This window comes from Sinocyclocheilus grahami, unplaced genomic scaffold (genome assembly GCF_001515645.1).
Source record: "Sinocyclocheilus grahami isolate Dianchi unplaced genomic scaffold, SAMN03320097.WGS_v1.1 scaffold1458.1, whole genome shotgun sequence".
In the NCBI taxonomy this organism is placed as follows: Eukaryota; Metazoa; Chordata; class Actinopteri; order Cypriniformes; family Cyprinidae; genus Sinocyclocheilus; species Sinocyclocheilus grahami.
Genome location: NW_015506637.1, coordinates 10,499 through 31,075, shown reverse-complemented (window position 1 = coordinate 31,075; position 20,577 = coordinate 10,499). Strand labels below are relative to the sequence as shown.

Sequence of the window (20,577 nt, the reverse complement as noted above, 5' to 3'; positions counted from 1 at the left end):
AATGACGTAAAAGTGGTTGATCCTGCCCTTACTCCTTCCTGATCTCAGTAGGAATGGCTGGTGGCCCTCCCTCCTGCCGAGACGGCCTTCAGTACTGGTGCAGGACTGAAAAAAAACACAAACAAATTAGATTAAACCAGGAAAACAAACAAACAAAAAAACACTAATTACAATGTGAAATGATAAATGCATAATTAAAAATGAACACCTATATAACACATCTTAACCCAACATGTGCCAAACAAAACCAGTTGATATCATGCTTTGTGTATTACAGTGAAAGGAAAACGTCATTAAATGAATTTCCTCTCAGGCTAGGAAAGAGAGAAATAATGCCCAAGGCATAAGTTTCCTGCTGTTTGCGGGTGGGGATCCTCCTTCAATGTAAAAAAAAAAGGTTAATGCTAAATTTAACATTGTTTTCTACACCAATTGACACAGCTGTGTGCATTTCTTGCATCTGAGCACTGAAGTCTTACCCATCAATTGCCGTCATGTGACTGATAACAATATTAACAAGCTGACGTCTGGTGCTTTACAATAAGGTTTCATTAGTTAACATGGACTAAGAAAGCACAAGACTTCTACAGCATTTAATAATCTTAGTTAATGTTAATCTCAACATTTCCTAATACACTATAAAAATCAAAAGTTGTATCTGTTAACATGAATGCACTATGAACTAAAATGAACAAACAGTTCTACTTTTATTAACTAATACTAAAGTTAGCCATTGTTAGTTTGCACATTAATTAATGTTAACAAATGAGACCTTATTGTAAAGTGTTAGCATACACAAGCACTGTGGGCTTATACCTCAAGCATAGTTCCTACATGACTGAGTACATTTCTAAGCAGAAGAACAAGATTCTTAGCTTACCTTCAGCGAGAAAGTCTCGGAACATACTATCGCTGTGCAGTTTTACACATTTCTTCTGAACATGAAAGCTGTTGGTCAAGAAAAATGCAAATTATGACGTTATTAATTAAAGAAAATCCAGCGAGCCGCTTGTCAGAAGCTCTATTTGTCACCCCACAGATGTTAACGTTACATTAAAGTGAAATTGCAGCAAGTTAATTGTAAGTTAAAGTATCTATTATTGCAGATGAGGCGCACGCATGTCAAACACGTGTCTCATATGATGAGCAAATATTAGTTAGTCATACGCTGGCAGAAAATATAAGTTCAGCAAAACGCTTCTTGCTTGATTATCTGATAATTTATCTCCGCTCTGCATTTTACTTTGCAGACGAGATTAACCGCGATATATTTCATGTAAATTCCTCGGACCATCCGAAGCTGTGCGTTCAAGGCCCACGTAATAAACCCCGCCCCGCGCGTTACTGATTGCTGCTCACTTACACAGTCAGAGATTATTTGTGGAACAATGCACAGTTATACTAAAATACTGGACACAAATGCGTCTTATTTTGGCAACACACATAACGTGAGCCCCAAGAAGGGGAATATGGATGCTGTGTTATTTGCGCTGATTTAACTCATTAAACAGTCAAGTTACACAAATCACAGAAATGACCCTGTTATACCCCAGATTCTAAAATATAAGAAAACTTACGTTTAAAACTGCTAACTAACAAACAATGCCATTCTTACCTCTGCATTTTACTTTGCAGACGAGATTAACCGCGATATATTTCATGTAAATTCCTCGGACCATCCGAAGCTGTGCGTTCAAGGCCCACGTAATAAACCCCGCCCCGCGCGTTACTGATTGCTGCTCACTTACACAGTCAGAGATTATTTGTGGAACAATGCACAGTTATACTAAAATACTGGACACAAATGCGTCTTATTTTGGCAACACACATAACGTGAGCCCCAAGAAGGGGAATATGGATGCTGTGTTATTTGCGCTGATTTAACTCATTAAACAGGTGAAAATGTGTCAATTTAAGTGGTTATAAAATATACCTGTTTGAACACCGTCCTCTCCTCGTGGTCGTCCGCCATTAATCAAAAAGGAAATAATGTGCAAGGACCGGAAATTGGATCAACTCGTCACCAGTGTCAATTATGTCAACTCGCTGTAATTACACTGACTCCGACCGCTGATTTACACTGCAAGTGTTAATGCCATTCAAATCAACACCAGAATCAACACTTTTTAACTCTGATAAATGAACACCATAAAAACAACTCTAAACAACACTGGATATTTTGCTGTGCAGAATCTGTGTGTGATTGGTTAAAATGCGCAACGCTGTAAAAATGCGTAAAAAGAAACATGATGCGATATGAGTTAAATGTAATGCTGCAATCAACACTTTTCATTTCATTTTCACTTTATTCGCGACAGCCGTAATAGATTTAGTTTAACTGAGCTGGGGCATTTTTGCCTCAAGCCCCTTAATTTCAGACCCGAGGCCAGGAGACGGCTGTGTGATTCAATGAGAGAGCAGACCAAACACGCTCGGCCAGTATATATATATTATACATAAACATATGTTGCCTTATTGGGAGCTTGTCTTGCCCCTGTCCCTAAAGCTCACCTACACCTAACCCATCACCAATTAAATCATGAATATTACAGTAAACTTACAATCCATTGAACCACAGTCTCTTAATATAGTGTGTTCTAAAATCATAACGTCCATCATAACTCTGACTGACCAAAACCCGTAGACCTGCTCTGACTCTTATATTGCTTGAACCACTTCTTCTCAGACATTTCTTTTCTCCCCCTCAGACACAATGCTCGATAGTGGAATGCAAAATCTCTGATGCTTTTTTTGGCACCTTGTTTCCTCTCCAACAATTTTCTTACTGCAACATCGTCATAGTCCTCACTTAGAAATGAGTGCAGAAAACTTTCTTTAAACTGTCTCCAGTTGCGCACATTCCTTCGTTCTGCCACCCACCAGTCCTTTGCAGTACCTTGGAGAACAGCAGAGAGTGAAGCGAGGATTTCACCATCACCAAGAGGACCAACAGCAAAATACTCATTGCAACGTACAATAAATGCAACAGGGTCATGCACTTACTAAAGGTGGGGAAATCCAGTCTCACCGGGGGTTATACTGTACTGTATGTGTACTGTAAGTGACTGGACTGTACACTGTAAGTTGTTTAGAGTGGGGAAAGGAAATATCTGAGAAGGAAGTGGTTCAATCAATCTTTAGAAACTGTAACTAACTCTGCAAACAGCATTGACTCCAGATTGCAAAATGGGGCAAAAATCTGTGGTGTAGTTTATTCCAGTCTTCAACTTACCCAGGTCAGAATGTTAGAAATCTGTAAAGATCATAACAACTTGAACTGATTTTGTATATTATCTGTAACACGTCTTGCTGACAGTTTTTATTGGACGTGAGGAGAATTGAGAAGTAAAATCTCTCAGGTCTTTATCCACACGGGTCTCTATTAGACCGACTGTTCCTCAACCATGTCTTTTTGTTTTTGGTAATTTGGGTAACAAACCGTCTCCTTCTGATAGAACTGATGTGACAGTCTCTTTAAAGATAAAGACTGTGCCAATGATTCAAACACTCAGCCCTATCTCTGATTCTACAGATTCAGTTTGCCAGAAAAATAGAGATACTGATATACTGATATCTCTCTCGCAATGCAAGACACAAATTCTCTCTTTTTTGCATGACCTGTTTGTGGTCTTTGATCATTGCTTGAAGACATTGTTAAATATGGTAATTCAGTGATGTCTTCACAGATGTGTACTGTGATCATAGACATCTGTAAATAAATCAAACCCACACAGCAGAGCACCATTACAAATGTCATCATCATCATCATCATCATCACTTGTCTTCCAACAACACCCAATGTATGCATAAACTGGATTATATCCCATTGAAACATCCAATAAATACAACATCTTTCTTCTTGTTTTCTGCAGGCATTTGCAATTAAGCTCAAGATGGCATAAACTCATTGCATTTAGCAAAAGAACACGCGTTCTCTTTTGCCAGCGTTTAATCGTGTCATTACTGCTGTTGTGTATTCATATCTGTCATTGATAATACACTCATTACAGGTTCTGTCATCAGAGACTTCACTTTGCACTTGCTAGGTGTTTCTTCTTTTGCATCTGGATTGCTCTTGTGATTAGATTTGATGAATCAGATCTCATCAGTCATTAATGGTGGCAATCTGGTCAGCGGCTAATGCCTCTGATGATGAAGTTAAAGGTTAAATAACAGATGGCATGGTCATAGACACAGGTCAAGGAGCAGGAGAAACATTCATCTGAACTCTCACCCACAACAAGAACTGAAAGTAAGTTATCCATTGCACGTTTTGTTTAATCCATAAAAGCTCTGGCTTCAATTACTATTTTGAATATGTGAATGAATATTTATTGATATCATGGCGTTTTGATATTCAGAATATGTTGCTGAATAGTTCTGAGTTGTTTCACTTAAAGCTTAGGCCTATTTATAACGTTAGAAAACACATTGTTAATGAATATGAATTACAAAATGCATGTCTTGTAATTTAGTCTATATGTTTTAAACCGATCACTGCAAAAGTGCCAAAAGCGGTGGCAGTCGATGCTATATATATATATATATAGCCTTATACACACACACACACACGGAGTAAACAGAGCATCCTAGCATTTCCAAGACTTTCCAAAAATGGAAAAAAAATAGAGAGAGCAATCAGAGGAGAGAAAGATGTCAAATCTACAGTTACAGAATCCGCATTGTCAAATTTTATCGCTATTCTTTAACTCTTTTGGCTGGTTTTTATTAAATAAGACGTAATTTAATGTGAAGAGAAGAAACTGAAATGATGTAAACAGTGGGTGATTTCAGTACAACGATGAGTCCTAATGTGGATTTTATTCGCTGCAGATTAAACGCGTCGCTTAGAGTTCAGTATTTCAGGAACGGTTTGTTTAATAAAAAGTGTTTCAGCTCACATTTAGGGTGACTGTGCAGCGCAAACATAGGTGTCTGATTTTTGAATTATGAGCATTTTCGTGTTGTTGCTCTTCACAAATAACTCGTACTCCTCTTTCAGATGAGCAGACATGTTTTCCCGGCTGAACTGACGAAGGACGCATTTCTTAAATTATCTTTCACGTGTAGCTACTTCTTGCAATGAGACTCACGACGCACGAGGAATCCACAAGTTAATTATACTTTAATGAAAACCTTTTTTCTAATAATAAAAAAACAGCATGCATTCTCAATGATGATATTCAAAAGCTTGATAACAGTTAGAATCAAGCATTTTCCAAACTCTGCAGAAGTCTGCTGATCCTGCTGTGGAGATTTACTCCCATTAGAGCTAATCAGATTTAACCTTTTGGCTGGTTTTAGTGGAAAAATGTGGCTTGGATTAGTTGTACATTGTGTTTGAAGAGCAGTCCAACTCTGTGACAAGGCTCACAACCTTCCTTCATGTGCCCAGGTGGAGAGCAGCTTTCTCCTCCAAACATCCCCAATTCCCAGGAGTTTCCAAAGACCACTGACCTAAAAGCCCAAGCTGACCTCTACCAGATGCTGTAATTCAGAGGGTTTGGACATTTGGCGGTCAGCTGATTCTTCTGTAATCTCCAGCACAGGCAGAATGGCAAATTATGACGAGGACACCGCATTTCTGGGGCAAAAGGGACCATTTTTTGTCATCCTTTTCTTTCTCTTGAATGCCATCTACATTTCCACGGGGTTTCACGGCCTCTACATTGTTTTTGTTGGGGCTTCACCATCACATCACTGTCGGGTAGCAGATGGAAGTCTAAGTGAAGAATGGATGAAAGCCAGTATTCCCAATGAGACAGTCAATGGAAAACTACAGCCAAGTCAGTGTAGGAGATACAGCCTGGAGACGGTCAGAAACCTGTCTGCTCTGGGTTACTCACCGCTGGAGGTCAACCTCACGGACATTACAGCAGAGACGTGTGTGGACGGATGGAGCTACAGCACAGAAATATACCACTCCACCATTGTCTCTGAGGTGAGTGAGTGCATGCAACATTTCCATCCGCTTTTAACACACCAATAAACTTCATGTGATGCATATTTTACAGTCATACATATAAATGAGACAAGAGTTTTAATCTGTTTTAATTAAGCGGGTTTCAATCCAGTTTGTATCCTTTGTTACATTTGAACGGAATCTTGCTTGTTCCACAGCAGCCATAAATTAACCATTTTTAAAATTGATTAAATTTGTTCTCACAATTAACAGATTTATGCTGATAAGGAATTTGAGTTGAAATAAAACCAAATCGATTCAAATACACTCCCATGATTCATTTTTGAGTGCATGAAAACTAATTCCTCTCAGTGACTGAACAGCAATAATAATACCAATGTGTAATAAGCTATTATTCTGTTGTGTGTTCTGGCGCAGTGGGATTTGGTGTGTGACAGCGAGTGGAGAGTCCCGTTCACAACATCAACACTGTACATGGGCTACTTGTTGGGCTCTCTTGTTTCCGGCCAACTTTCTGACAGGTTCTGCTTTTGTCCACAAATCATAATCAGGGCCAACAGTCCCACAAATCTTTTTACAGGTTTGATGCAAAATAGCTGACTATAAGAGAACAGTATGAGAGCAGCTGTTTGCTTTACAGATTTAGCTTTGTGTAGTGAGACAACGATGACAGTGATTTTTGTTTACTGCACGGTAATTCATGTGTGTCTGGTGTCTCAGGTTCGGCAGAAAGAAGGTTCTCTTCGCGTCTCTGGCGGCTGAAGCACTACTGATCCTCACACAGTCCTTCTCCAACTCGTGGCTGCTCTTTTGCATTCTGTATTTTTTTGTTGGCACTTTCCAAATATCCCTGTACATCACAGCGTTTGTGCTCGGTAAGCATATTATAAAATGAGATGTCATTGAAGAAAAGTGAGTATAATCTGCTGGAATAGCATGAGTCTGCACTCTTAAAAATAAAGGATTTAAATTGGGTTTTTCACAGCGAAGCCAAAGAAGAACCATTTGGTTTCCCAAAGATCCTTTCAGTGAAGAACATTTTAATAATCTAAAGACAGTTTTTCCATTATAAAGAAGCTTTTGTGCGTTGGAAAGCTTTCATGCATGTTCGAGGTTCTTCTGGAAGCATCAATGCCAATAAAGAACCTTTGTTTTTAAGAAAGTGTGTGGGATATTTTAGATATTCACCCACATGCTGTATGAATGTTATTATATTGATTAGATTTGGGTATGCTCACAGGTAGTGAAGTACTGAGTAAATCCCTGCGAGTGCTCTTCACGACGCTGGGAGCGTTTCTGCATTACTGCATCGGTTACATGGTGCTGCCGTGGATCGCCTTCGCCGTCCGTGACTGGAGGTCTCTACTGAGGGTTCTGTCGGGCCTGACGGTGGTCTACATCCCACTGTGGTGGTGAGTCAAAGAAAACCAGAAGGGTTTAAGCTACAGTCACGTTACACTTTCCATTCCATTCATACTGGAAACACAAGCTCAGAAGCTGCAGCACTGCAGGAAAGTGGACTGTGTGCTTTTACATTTTGGATTTGTTATCATTTGTTATATGTTGAATTGTAGTTTTCAAGGCATGGTGTCACATCTGGCCCTTTGCAGTGTCGTGCAGTGTTTCTCATGCTGAAAGTCTAGTGTGAGCGCGTCTTGTGAATTGGTGCAGTTCTCATCATTGGCCACCTTCAGTCCTTCCCTACAATATCATACTTTCTTTTGCTCTCCATTACTCCTTTTTTCCCTGAACAAATGCACAGGCTGATCCCGGAGTCTCCGCGATGGCTTCTCTCTCAGGGACGCGTGCTGGAATCTGAGGCCATAATAAGAGAAGCAGCGGAGAAGAACAAAGTCTCTACGCCAGAGGTCATCTTCAGCGACTCCGAGGTTTGACTTCTGCTCCCGCTGCACTGTGCTGACTAACCCCGCTAAAATAAAAAATATATACTGTATGTGCTAAGAGCGCTTTACTAACATTAAGTTATGAAAACGTTATTTCTGAATGGTTTTTTACGTTCAAAATATCCCGTTTTTTTATTTATTGAGAACGATTCTTCTTGGTCATGCGAGCGTTAGCGGAACATTCCATTCTGTTATTTTGAAAACGTTATGAGAACGTTACATTTGAATGTTCTCTCAACATTTAAAACACATTTTTTTTATATGTTAAGAGTGTTTCCTCTCAACATTATGAGAACATACATCAAATGTGGATAATGTTATATGAATGTTGCATAAACATCACTTTAAGCCTGTTTTGTCCTAAGCTGGGAGGTGTTATGGAGAGTGAATCTGTGTTTGTGTGGTCATTGCTAGGTTAAAGAGGCGGCGTCCCAGAACAGCAAGTTCAGCGCGCTCGACGTTCTACGGACCAGAGATATCCGCAAAACCACGTTCTTATGTTTACTGCTGTGGTGAGACATTCATCCAGTCACACACATGAGTATGTTTAATGTGCAGTAGTTCAGTGAGAGTCTCTTTGTTCCTCCGATAGGATGGCCATCAACATTGGATATTTCGGCTTGTCCTTGAATACCTCTAACCTCAGCGGCGATCCCTTCCTCAATTGCTTCCTATCCGCGCTCTCTGAGGTGCCTGCCTACATGGTGTCCACGCTTCTCCTGAAGAGCTGTCCTCGGAGACCCGTCCTGTCCGCTTTCCTCGTCATTGGAGGAGGGTTTCTGCTCCTGCTGCAGCTGATTCCTGAAAGTAAGAGCTCACACACACACAATACTGTCAAAATCCTACGGGGGATTCTGTTTGAAAATTAGCCTTACATTCAGATTCGAAGAGTAAAACACTCCTGTCCATGCATCTTTTGCTCACAATACTTACAGAAAGGGACAGTGTTGGTGGAACTATGAGAGCTGTACATTTACTCATTTAGCAGAGAATTTATGATATAAGAGCCAGCACAATAGCAGCAGTGAGTAAGCGAGAGCAGTACAGAAGACACGTGACGGTGGAATTGAAAGAATTGATTATAAAACCCTAAAAGCACACAGAGGACTGAGTTCGAGGATTATTGACCCAATCCTGGTCCAGGCGACATCTCTGAATGCCAGTGAGTTTATGACGGCTCGAGGATTAGTTTACGCTCTCTGCAAGTAAAACTGGACTTGGACCATAAGCCTATTACTTGCACATTTATTAAAGAGAGCTGGACTGGTTTTCAGGGCACTTTCATATATCTGAGTTTTTGCAGATTTACAGCTTATATGGAGGAATACAGCTGTAGATATGTCAAGTCTTGTGTGGATGCATAAAAGGTTGGTACTGTATGTCTGAACGGGTACATTTACCTTGTTCAGAGATTTTTCTGAGAGATCATACTCTATCCTCAGCTCTAGCAGCAGATCCTGGGTCATTTTGTAAGCTTTATATTCTAATCACTGAAAGAGGTCATATGATGCGATTTCAAGTGTTCCTCTCTCTTTGGAGTGTTACAAGCTCTTGGTGCATAAAGAAGATCTGTAAAGTTGCAAAGACTAAAGTCTCAAATCCAAAGAGATATTCTTTATAAACGTTAAGAGTCAGCCACACCTACCTAAAACGGCTCGTTCTAACACGCCCCCACATGTCTACATCACTATGTGGGAAGATTTGCATAAATAAGGACAGTCTGGTGCTTCTGACTCACAGACAGTAAGTACGGTTTTATATATTTAAAGGATTTGCCACTGACGATTCAAACGTGAGTTTTGAGCAGTGTAGAGTAGCGCTTGTTTGTCATTTCTCCGATCACAAATGCAGACATGGTTTTATGTTTACGCGGCGCGATGCAATGCAACGCGTAAAAAGACAGAATAAGTCATTATAATCAGTAATTATGTCCCCACTGGATGCAACAAATGCCTGGTTTATAATGGGTTTTAATGTGTTTGTCTCGTCGCTCCGGCCGGACAGGGCATCATCACAGTATGGTGAGGGGCGTAACATTTCTGTCACACGCTTGAGGTATTCGGCCAATCACAACGCACTGGATAGCTGGCCAATCACAGCACACCTCGCTTTTCAGACCGATGAGCTTTGTAACAATCGACGCGTTTCAGAAAGACGGGGCATACACCGCATAAACACATTTCATTACACCAAATACACAACATAATGTTCTTTTTAGCAGCATCATATGACCCCTTTAACACTTTTGGCAGAGGTCTGGTCTTTATTTAACCTGAGGGTGGCGCTCTAATGTTTCAGTGCTCTAATACTATATTAGAATTAACTTAGTATTTATTGCCTCTGAATGTTGTAGAATGCAGCGGTGGACAGTAACGAAGTAGTTTAACTTTGTTACTGTACTTAATTAAATTTTTCAAGTATGTGTACTTCACCGGAGTAGTTTTATTTTGAGTAACTTTTACTTTTACTTCACTACATTCCAAAGCATAAGATTGTACTTTTTACTACATTTCATAAAACATATCGTTACTCCTTCTAATCTATCACGTGCTAGAGAGAAGAACACGAGGTCGTTTCTCCAGTCCACTGTAAAGCAGATGATTCGGCACACAGGGCAGGACTGACCCAGGAACAGCTGCCAACTAGTGTTCAGGGGAAGCTGCTAAAGGAAGGTCGATTTGTTGCTAAAACTTGCAAAATGACGTTGCGCATTACGTAATCACGACGTACATCAAATCTCAGCAAAAATATATTTTATATGTTAATTTAGATTTGCTCGTAAAATAATATAAATGCATAATATAATGTTAAAATAGAAATAAATGTTTTTATATACAACATTGAACACTTTTGAACGATTACAAGTTTTTTTTATTAGCTAGTAAACTAGTAAAACTACACATTCTGAACAATTATAGTTTTAAGCAGTGTATTAGTAGTCAGTATGCTACACTCTAAGAAAATAAATCACAGGTTTTTACCTGCATTTTAAATTACGCATTGTATTTTGTGTTTCGGGTTGATGGATAATTGATAATGTCCTGGAAAATTACTAGTACCTTTGCCATTTTTCTAGATATTTTTCTTACAGTGTACTAGCTGATCAACAATCACATGTACAAGCTACTAACAAGGTGTATCATAAATGAACAATTATTCAATTATTATTGTTATTATCAAATTGAACAACTGCAAATAGCAGTAACTTAAATCATGTGAGTACTGCTAGGCATCTTTGGTTTCCTCTTTTTGTGAAATTTAGATGGAAAATGTGTGCCTTTTTATTGTTTGAGTCACTTATCAAAAGTTGCTAAAAGTAGCCAAATAAAATTAAAAAATAGCTACATTTGTTGCTAGGTGCTTTTGGAAGAAAAAGTTGCTAGGGTAGTCTGAAAAGTTGCTAAATTTAGCAACAAAATTGCTTCCTGGGAATATGAGAGACGCAGAAGCGATGTCTGATTCATGAAGGAACTGATTATTTTCAATGAACCCATTAAATCGGTTCGCAAATCGCACCAAACTATGCATTCACGAATTGGAATGATCCGAATGCAGCTGTTCTCGAGTCGACAGCTCACTGATTGAAATGAACTGTTTAGTGCGAGTCTAGTGAACTGAACTCACAACCAGGAGATCTTGAGAGCGTGCGCGTCTGATCTGATGCTGTTAAAAGTAATTTACTAAAGTCGAATTTTAGGATTAATGATTGTAACTGAAAATCATATTTAGGTCAAAGCTGTCAGTTGTTTGTGAACTAAATCTGCTGTAAAGAGTGATCTGTTTAAGCCCACTGAAATGCTTGAATGCAGACACATCAACATCAGAGTCTCTATGTTTTAGGTGAAAAAACATTAAAATAACACAGATTAAATAAAATAACTCATGCACGTTCATCTTCCCCGCTGCTGTAACGTTTGCAGTTTTACTAAAATGCTATACATTTAGCCCTATGTGACGTCTGTTTTTATATTGTTTGTCAGCACACAAGTTACTATGTCTGGATCAGCTAGCCGAGTAGACCGATATGAATGTTTATTCATAACCATGCTGAAAATAAGTCAATAATGTTAGCTGATGCTAACTGTCTACTAACGAGCTTGCTGGGGCTAAATTGATGGAATTTTTTTTTATATATAAAAATTGAAAACTGAGTACTTTTACTGGAGTAATATTTTATTATACGGATCTGTACTTTTACTCAAGTACTTGATTTGTGTACTTCGTCCACCACTGGTAGAATGTAACGAGTTATGGAGGATAAAGAGAGTCATCTATTTTCAGAACATAGCACTACAGAACTATATTCAGTGCTGCAGCTAAAGACTAATTCACTACAGGGTCCCTCAAGATTTTCCCATGGGGACTCATAATTCATTTTAAATTTAAAGTTATCAGTAAAATAAGGCCTGTGACACTGTGATGTAGGCTACAGTGTAAACTGCACACACTCACACCCCAGATGTTCTTCTGTAGGCTACTATATACAGTAAATAAACATAACTGCTTCGGAATTCATGTTTTCAGTCAGGGTGGGTCATTTATGTCTCGTCACAGTTACAGACGAGCCACGGCTGATCATCAGGTAAGGCTGTTTTATTAAATGCTGTGGTCATTATACTGAAGAGGCTCTTTCACAGGTCTGCATACTCTGGCACTGGCATTAGAGATGGCCGGTAAGTTTGGCTTCACCATGTCCTTCACCGTGGTCTACATCTACACAGCGGAGCTCTATCCCACCGTGCTGAGAAACCTGGGCATCGGCATGTGCTCCTCAGCCGCTCGCATCGGCAGCATCACCGCACCTTACATCATATTCCTGGGTAAATCCTGTCCTGTGTGTCGAATCATCTGCATCACAGTGGACTGGAGAAACGACCTCGTGTTCTCTCTATTCGTAAAGGTACTTTCAACAAATATCTGCCCTACATCCTGATGGGAAGCCTGACCATTGCATCCTCAGTAACAAACATGTTTCTGCCGGAGACGTTTGGAAAAGTGCTGCCCGAGACTCTGGAACAAATGCAGAAATGCAAAAGGTATGTCTCTTGCATTGTGTGTCGTTGTTGTTTTTAACAAATCATATATACAGAAAAACCTTTATCTATTGACTTTTCAATAAATACTACCTCTAGTTTTATCAGAAGAGATAAACACGCCTCGGAGGAAGGGAAAGGAACAGTCATGATGACAGAAGAAAACATTTGAGCACAGCTACACAGCAGCAAATAAATGAATAAAACTTCTCCTGCGGACATGAAGACATTCAGAAGATCCTACATCTGGACGGGCAATCACTTATCGCTTTTATAGGCAACTATTATTAGAATGTGAATAAAATGTTATTTTTAATCACTGAGATTCTTTTTTGAAAGTATTATATTAACAGTGAATTTGTCTTTCTGTAATTGGCATTGGCACATGCATATCTTTGTTTATTTACCATTATACTTCACATGTCTTTTAAAGGGATAGTTCACCTTCAGTTGCTGGTAACCACTGACTTTCATAGAATGGGGGAAAAACACACTATGCAAGTCAATAGGGACCAGCAACTGAAGGTGAACTATCCCTTTAAAAGATATGAATGGTTGATGTGTGAGAATCGCATCAAAATCAGAAATGGTAGTTGTGCACCTATAAAAGCTGTTTAAAGCAAATAGTTGTGTACCTTGATTACGATTGGCCGAGCTGCACTCTATTACATTCATTCCCAGTGGATGCAAAGCTATCATATCTTTGAATAATCCCGGGATAAGGGGTCTGTTTAGACACACCACAAAGAAACCCACAGTGGAGCCTGAGGAACAGTGCTAAATATACATATTCCACTGGGATGCAGTGTGTATTTTCCTCTGCTGAAGTGGGCAACCACACAAAACCTTCCTTTGAGATGAACATCACTGTAAGTAATGAGAATTTGCTCAACATGAAAGGGATTGTTCAGCCAGAGGTCATCATTACTCGCCCGCATGTCGTACTAAACCTGTGATAAACACACTTTGGAGATGACATTTCTGAAACTTGTATTTTTTTTGTCGATCCAGAAGATCCTACATCTGGACGGGCAATCACTTATCGCTTTTATAGGCAACTATTATTAGAATGTGAATAAAATGTTATTTTTAATCACAGATTCTTTTTTGAAAGTATTATATTAACAGTGAATTTGTCTTTCTGTAATTGGCATTGGCACATGCATATCTTTGTTTATTTACCATTATACTTCACGTCTTTTAAAGGGATAGTTCACCTTCAGTTGCTGGTAACCACTGACTTTCATAGAATGGAGGAAAAACACACTATGCAAGTCAATAGGGACCAGCAACTGAAGGTGAACTATCCCTTTAAAAGATATGAATGGTTGATGTGTGAGAATCGCATCAAAATCAGAAATGGTAGTTGTGCACCTATAAAAGCTGTTTAAAGCAAATAGTTGTGTACCTTGATTACGATTGGCCGAGCTGCACTCTATTACATTCATTCCCAGTGGATGCAAAGCTATCATATCTTTGAATAATCCCGGGATAAGGGGTCTGTTTAGACACACCACAAAGAAACCATCAACTTTAAATTCTAAGCAAATTCTTGTAACTCTGACTTTTCTTCTTGGAATTGCATATATTTTTTTAAAGAGCCGTAAAGTCAGAATTGCGCGATAACTCGGAATTGCAAAAAATAAGGTCAGAACTGTGAGTTGCATTGCCTTTTTTATTCCATGGTGGAAACAGGCTTTCATAGAATATGACGTGAATATGACAGAACGGCCAACTGGAAGTAGTGTAGTATAGTTTCAAAGTCCAGAATGAAAGTCTGTCGCTCATGCGCGTCCAGAGCTGAACTCTCTCGTTCTCTTCAGGCTACAGATGCATTCAGAGAAGACTGAAAGTGAAACCTCTGTTGGGTGTGTGTGCTGAAACGGTCTCTTACTGGGGTGTAAGGTTGGCACATGCTGACCCAGTCTGTCGTCTTTGAGCATATGCAGCAGCGTCGTTTTGCCAGCATTGTCCAGACCGAGGAATACTAACTTGCCAGACTTCTTGTACAGCCCTGAAACAGAATGATTTTATCCAATTGAATGCTACTTATGGTTAAGTATCATTAACTATCACACAGTGGCGAATGAAATGAGGTGTTCTACTGATGCAGCTCTGCAGGCTGCTGGATAATGCTAGCTGACAGGTTTAACACATTCACATGCAACTCTGATTGCATTTCTGTACAAAACATTCACTTTCCATGACCCAAACTCCTCCTGGAGAATTACATCAAATCACACACACTACGTTTCTGTTGTTGAAATATTTCACACTACCGAAGTAAGCTGGGCTGCGATCTGGAAACCCGTGTTTTTAACGGTGTTTGATCGGGAAATGAACTTGGAGAGGAACTTACCCAGGAACTGCAGAACGCTACTGAAACCACTATAAATCCAGTCAAATATGAAGGACATATCCAGGCCGTGGAACTTCTGAAAAGAAATAGACGTATTAAGAGATTTAACAGGTCAAACTTCAGGCGTTTTGAGTATGTATTGAATACGATTATCATTAATCAAATCACGCATTTCTGCTGTTCTGCAGTGTGTTGAGTAAATACACACACACAGAAATGTCTGAACGCAACGTTTCTATTTCTGACATCACGGCTGGAACAACAACATACAAACTATAACAGTGATAACCTCAGGTACTGATTATGTGCTTTATTCAGTGTTAAAAGTGTCTAATGTGAGTTTGAATATAGCCACACTGAAAGCAGCAACACAGATTACCTCAGAGCTTGAAAATAAAGTAAAGCACACAGATGGTATCAGTCACTCAGTACTTTTAATAAATGTTCAAAAGTTTAATATTAGATGATTAACTTGTCCATTTCGTCGGGAGTGCAGTGTGCTTCTGAATGCTTGTGATATTTGAGCGATTCTGTCGCGTTTTGGAAAACAAAACTTTTTTTTTTGCATTGCATGCAACATTTAATGCCATGAATTTACACATTTACGACTTTTTGCTTTAAGATCTTTTTAAAGCCTTAATTTGTGGATAGGAGAATTAAAACTTTTACGACCAATCTGATTTCAGGGTTTTGTTTATGAACATTGTGCAGTTCTTCAGTCGCAGGGTTGTATTTGTCTGGATGACACATTAATAAACAAAGCTGACCAATATTTCAGAACCGCTTTTTTTTTGTGCAAATACTACTGGCCAGCTCATAAAACAGAATTAAACACACGTGCGTGTTTGGAAGATGTGAAACATATGTAAACATCCTAATCGTGGCACTGCACATGTGCTTCATGTATTAATGAATCCGACTGAGAAGCAGTCATATTTCAGTCTACACTCTAATCAGATTTCACTCAGATCAAGCTCAATCAATCGATCTGATTAAGCCATCAAACGGATTACTAATGAATTATTTGGCCGTATGTAATGTTCTGTACATGAGCTATGATTTCAATGTAATTTTTTATTTTATTTACAGACCTACACCTGGTCATAACGAACATCCGTAACTTTTATCTTCCAACCTCTTTTGTAATGCAATACCATACAGCAACTCTGCGATAAAACCTTATCAGGATTGAAGCATTTGATACCAGAGCATGTAGAAAGTTCATTCAAAATAAGCTTTTTTTGAGGTAGATAATCAGCAGCAAACTAAGTCAAGCCACTGAAGAGTCAACATGCGGGTCTCAGGTGAGGCGTCCACACGAGTCAGTGTTCATATTCAGAGCGTTTCTGATCATCATCATCATCATCATCATCATCGGAGGTGTGAATGAATGAGCGCTGGTGTTGCGCAATCCGTCAGTCAGCAGCCGCTGGAGTAAAGAGCAGCAGCGCTAAAGGTGAAGGACACGCGTGAGCTACACGTCAGCATGATCTCACACACACACACACACACAAACACACACACACACACACAGACACGCACGCACACAGACACACTCACAGACACCTACGCACACACAGACAGACACGCACGCACACTCACTCACACACAGACAGACACGCACACACAGACAGACACGCACGCACACTCACTCACACACAGACAGACACGCACACACAGACAGACACGCACGCACACTCACTCACACACAGACAGACACGCACACACAGACAGACACGCACGCACACTCACTCACACACAGACAGACACGCACGCACACTCACTCACACACAGACAGACACGCACGCACACTCACTCACACACAGACAGACACGCACGCACACAGACACCCACGCACGCACGCACGCACACTCACACGCACGCACACAGACACCCACGCACGCACACTCACACACAGACAGACAGACACGCACACAGACAGACAGACACGCACACAGACAGACACGCACGCACACAGACACCCACGCACGCACACAGACACCCACGCACGCACACAGACAGACACGTACGCACACACTCAGACACGCACGCACACACTCAGACACGCACGCACTCAGACACGCACGCGGTCAGTCTGGTGAGATCGGCGCAGTCCACCAGGAAGACGATGCCGTTGATGGCTGGGAGGTAGTTCTTCCACACTCGTCGAGCTGCGCAGAAACACAACACTGAGCACACACGTGATCTGATGCAGACAGACGGCGAGCTGTGGATCCGTCTACTCACCCTGAGCGTGGCCACCCAGATCGAACGTGGTGAAGGTCATGCCAGCAATCGTCAGCTCCTCGGAGGCTAAGAGGAGAAACACACGCAGGGATTATTCCTGTCCACATTCGGCTTAAACTTGTGAAATAAATAACTTCTGAATTCTGTAATGCCATCACCAATAAAGAAACTGTTAAAAACATGACTTGAAAAGGAAGTAAACACTGAAATGCTGCATCAGTAATCTGAAAGTTTGTGCTCACTGGGAATCATGTTTTCTCAAACAAAGAGCACGCAATGCTGTTTTCACATATGCTAGTGAATATCAGCTGCTGGGCTTTCTCTGGGTCTGCCTACTTTAGTGAACGAAAGCTCTGTCGGGATTACAGTATTCATGTTGTGAACGAAACGTTCATTTTCTGTACATCATGTGTGATTTCATCATTACAGTGAAAACGAAAAGGAATTTAACAAAACACACATTTATGATTCTTCTATGAAATTAGACACCCTTGAAAAGAAATCAACTTTAAATTCTAAGCAAATTCTTGTAACTCTGACTTTTCTTCTTGGAATTGCATATATTTTTTTAAAGAGCCGTAAAGTCAGAATTGCGCGATAACTCGGAATTGCAAAAAATAAGGTCAGAACTGTGAGTTGCATTGCCTTTTTTATTCCATGGTGGAAACAGGCTTTCATAGAATATGACGTGAATATGACAGAACGGCCAACTGGAAGTAGTGTAGTATAGTTTCAAAGTCCAGAATGAAAGTCTGTCGCTCATGCGCGTCCAGAGCTGAACTCTCTCGTTCTCTTCAGGCTACAGATGCATTCAGAGAAGACTGAAAGTGAAACCTCTGTTGGGTGTGTGTGCTGAAACGGTCTCTTACTGGGGTGTAAGGTTGGCACATGCTGACCCAGTCTGTCGTCTTTGAGCATATGCAGCAGCGTCGTTTTGCCAGCATTGTCCAGACCGAGGAATACTAACTTGCCAGACTTCTTGTACAGCCCTGAAACAGAATGATTTTATCCAATTGAATGCTACTTATGGTTAAGTATCATTAACTATCACACAGTGGCGAATGAAATGAGGTGTTCTACTGATGCAGCTCTGCAGGCTGCTGGATAATGCTAGCTGACAGGTTTAACACATTCACATGCAACTCTGATTGCATTTCTGTACAAAACATTCACTTTCCATGACCCAAACTCCTCCTGGAGAATTACATCAAATCACACACACTACGTTTCTGTTGTTGAAATATTTCACACTACCGAAGTAAGCTGGGCTGCGATCTGGAAACCCGTGTTTTTAACGGTGTTTGATCGGGAAATGAACTTGGAGAGGAACTTACCCAGGAACTGCAGAACGCTACTGAAACCACTATAAATCCAGTCAAATATGAAGGACATATCCAGGCCGTGGAACTTCTGAAAAGAAATAGACGTATTAAGAGATTTAACAGGTCAAACTTCAGGCGTTTTGAGTATGTATTGAATACGATTATCATTAATCAAATCACGCATTTCTGCTGTTCTGCAGTGTGTTGAGTAAATACACACACACAGAAATGTCTGAACGCAACGTTTCTATTTCTGACATCACGGCTGGAACAACAACATACAAACTATAACAGTGATAACCTCAGGTACTGATTATGTGCTTTATTCAGTGTTAAAAGTGTCTAATGTGAGTTTGAATATAGCCACACTGAAAGCAGCAACACAGATTACCTCAGAGCTTGAAAATAAAGTAAAGCACACAGATGGTATCAGTCACTCAGTACTTTTAATAAATGTTCAAAAGTTTAATATTAGATGATTAACTTGTCCATTTCGTCGGGAGTGCAGTGTGCTTCTGAATGCTTGTGATATTTGAGCGATTCTGTCGCGTTTTGGAAAACAAAACTTTTTTTTTTGCATTGCATGCAACATTTAATGCCATGAATTTACACATTTACGACTTTTTGCTTTAAGATCTTTTTAAAGCCTTAATTTGTGGATAGGAGAATTAAAACTTTTACGACCAATCTGATTTCAGGGTTTTGTTTATGAACATTGTGCAGTTCTTCAGTCGCAGGGTTGTATTTGTCTGGATGACACATTAATAAACAAAGCTGACCAATATTTCAGAACCGCTTTTTTTTTGTGCAAATACTACTGGCCAGCTCATAAAACAGAATTAAACACACGTGCGTGTTTGGAAGATGTGAAACATATGTAAACATCCTAATCGTGGCACTGCACATGTGCTTCATGTATTAATGAATCCGACTGAGAAGCAGTCATATTTCAGTCTACACTCTAATCAGATTTCACTCAGATCAAGCTCAATCAATCGATCTGATTAAGCCATCAAACGGATTACTAATGAATTATTTGGCCGTATGTAATGTTCTGTACATGAGCTATGATTTCAATGTAATTTTTTATTTTATTTACAGACCTACACCTGGTCATAACGAACATCCGTAACTTTTATCTTCCAACCTCTTTTGTAATGCAATACCATACAGCAACTCTGCGATAAAACCTTATCAGGATTGAAGCATTTGATACCAGAGCATGTAGAAAGTTCATTCAAAATAAGCTTTTTTTGAGGTAGATAATCAGCAGCAAACTAAGTCAAGCCACTGAAGAGTCAACATGCGGGTCTCAGGTGAGGCGTCCACACGAGTCAGTGTTCATATTCAGAGCGTTTCTGATCATCACCATCATCATCATCATCATCATCGGAGGTGTGAATGAATGAGCGCTGGTGTTGCGCAATCCGTCAGTCAGCAGCCGCTGGAGTAAAGAGCAGCAGCGCTAAAGGTGAAGGACACGCGTGAGCTACACGTCAGCATGATCTCACACACACACACACACACAAACACACACACACACACACAGACACGCACGCACACAGACACACTCACAGACACCTACGCACACACAGACAGACACGTACGCACACTCACACGCATGCACACAGACAGACACGCACACACAGACAGACACGCACGCACACTCACTCACACACAGACAGACACGCACGCACACAGACACCCACGCACGCACGCACGCACGCACGCACGCACGCACGCACGCACGCACGCACGCACGCACGCACGCACGCACGCACGCACGCAC

General features: G+C 40.3%; 2 protein-coding genes across 2 annotated transcripts; one reads left to right on the top strand and one right to left on the bottom strand.

Moving 5' to 3' along the window:
* The first annotated feature begins 4,215 nt into the window (after positions 1-4,215).
* LOC107570434 (solute carrier family 22 member 4-like) lies at positions 4,216-13,136 on the top strand. The gene is made up of 11 exons (XM_016256662.1): positions 4,216-4,252; positions 5,396-5,941; positions 6,341-6,444; positions 6,644-6,798; positions 7,164-7,335; positions 7,686-7,812; positions 8,242-8,339; positions 8,420-8,634; positions 12,465-12,647; positions 12,728-12,863; positions 12,960-13,136. The coding sequence occupies exons 2-11, from the start codon at positions 5,555-5,557 to the stop codon at positions 13,030-13,032; spliced, it is 1,650 nt and encodes a 549-aa protein (XP_016112148.1). The 5' UTR covers positions 4,216-4,252; positions 5,396-5,554; the 3' UTR covers positions 13,033-13,136.
* A 4,141-nt stretch (positions 13,137-17,277) lies between these two features.
* On the bottom strand, positions 17,278-18,944 carry LOC107570432 (GTP-binding protein SAR1b-like). The gene is made up of 4 exons (XM_016256661.1): positions 18,801-18,944; positions 18,336-18,455; positions 17,467-17,532; positions 17,278-17,390 (listed from the first exon to the last, which is right to left on the bottom strand). The coding sequence occupies exons 1-4, from the start codon at positions 18,856-18,858 to the stop codon at positions 17,278-17,280; spliced, it is 357 nt and encodes a 118-aa protein (XP_016112147.1). The 5' UTR covers positions 18,859-18,944.
* Positions 18,945-20,577: the final 1,633 nt, after the last annotated feature.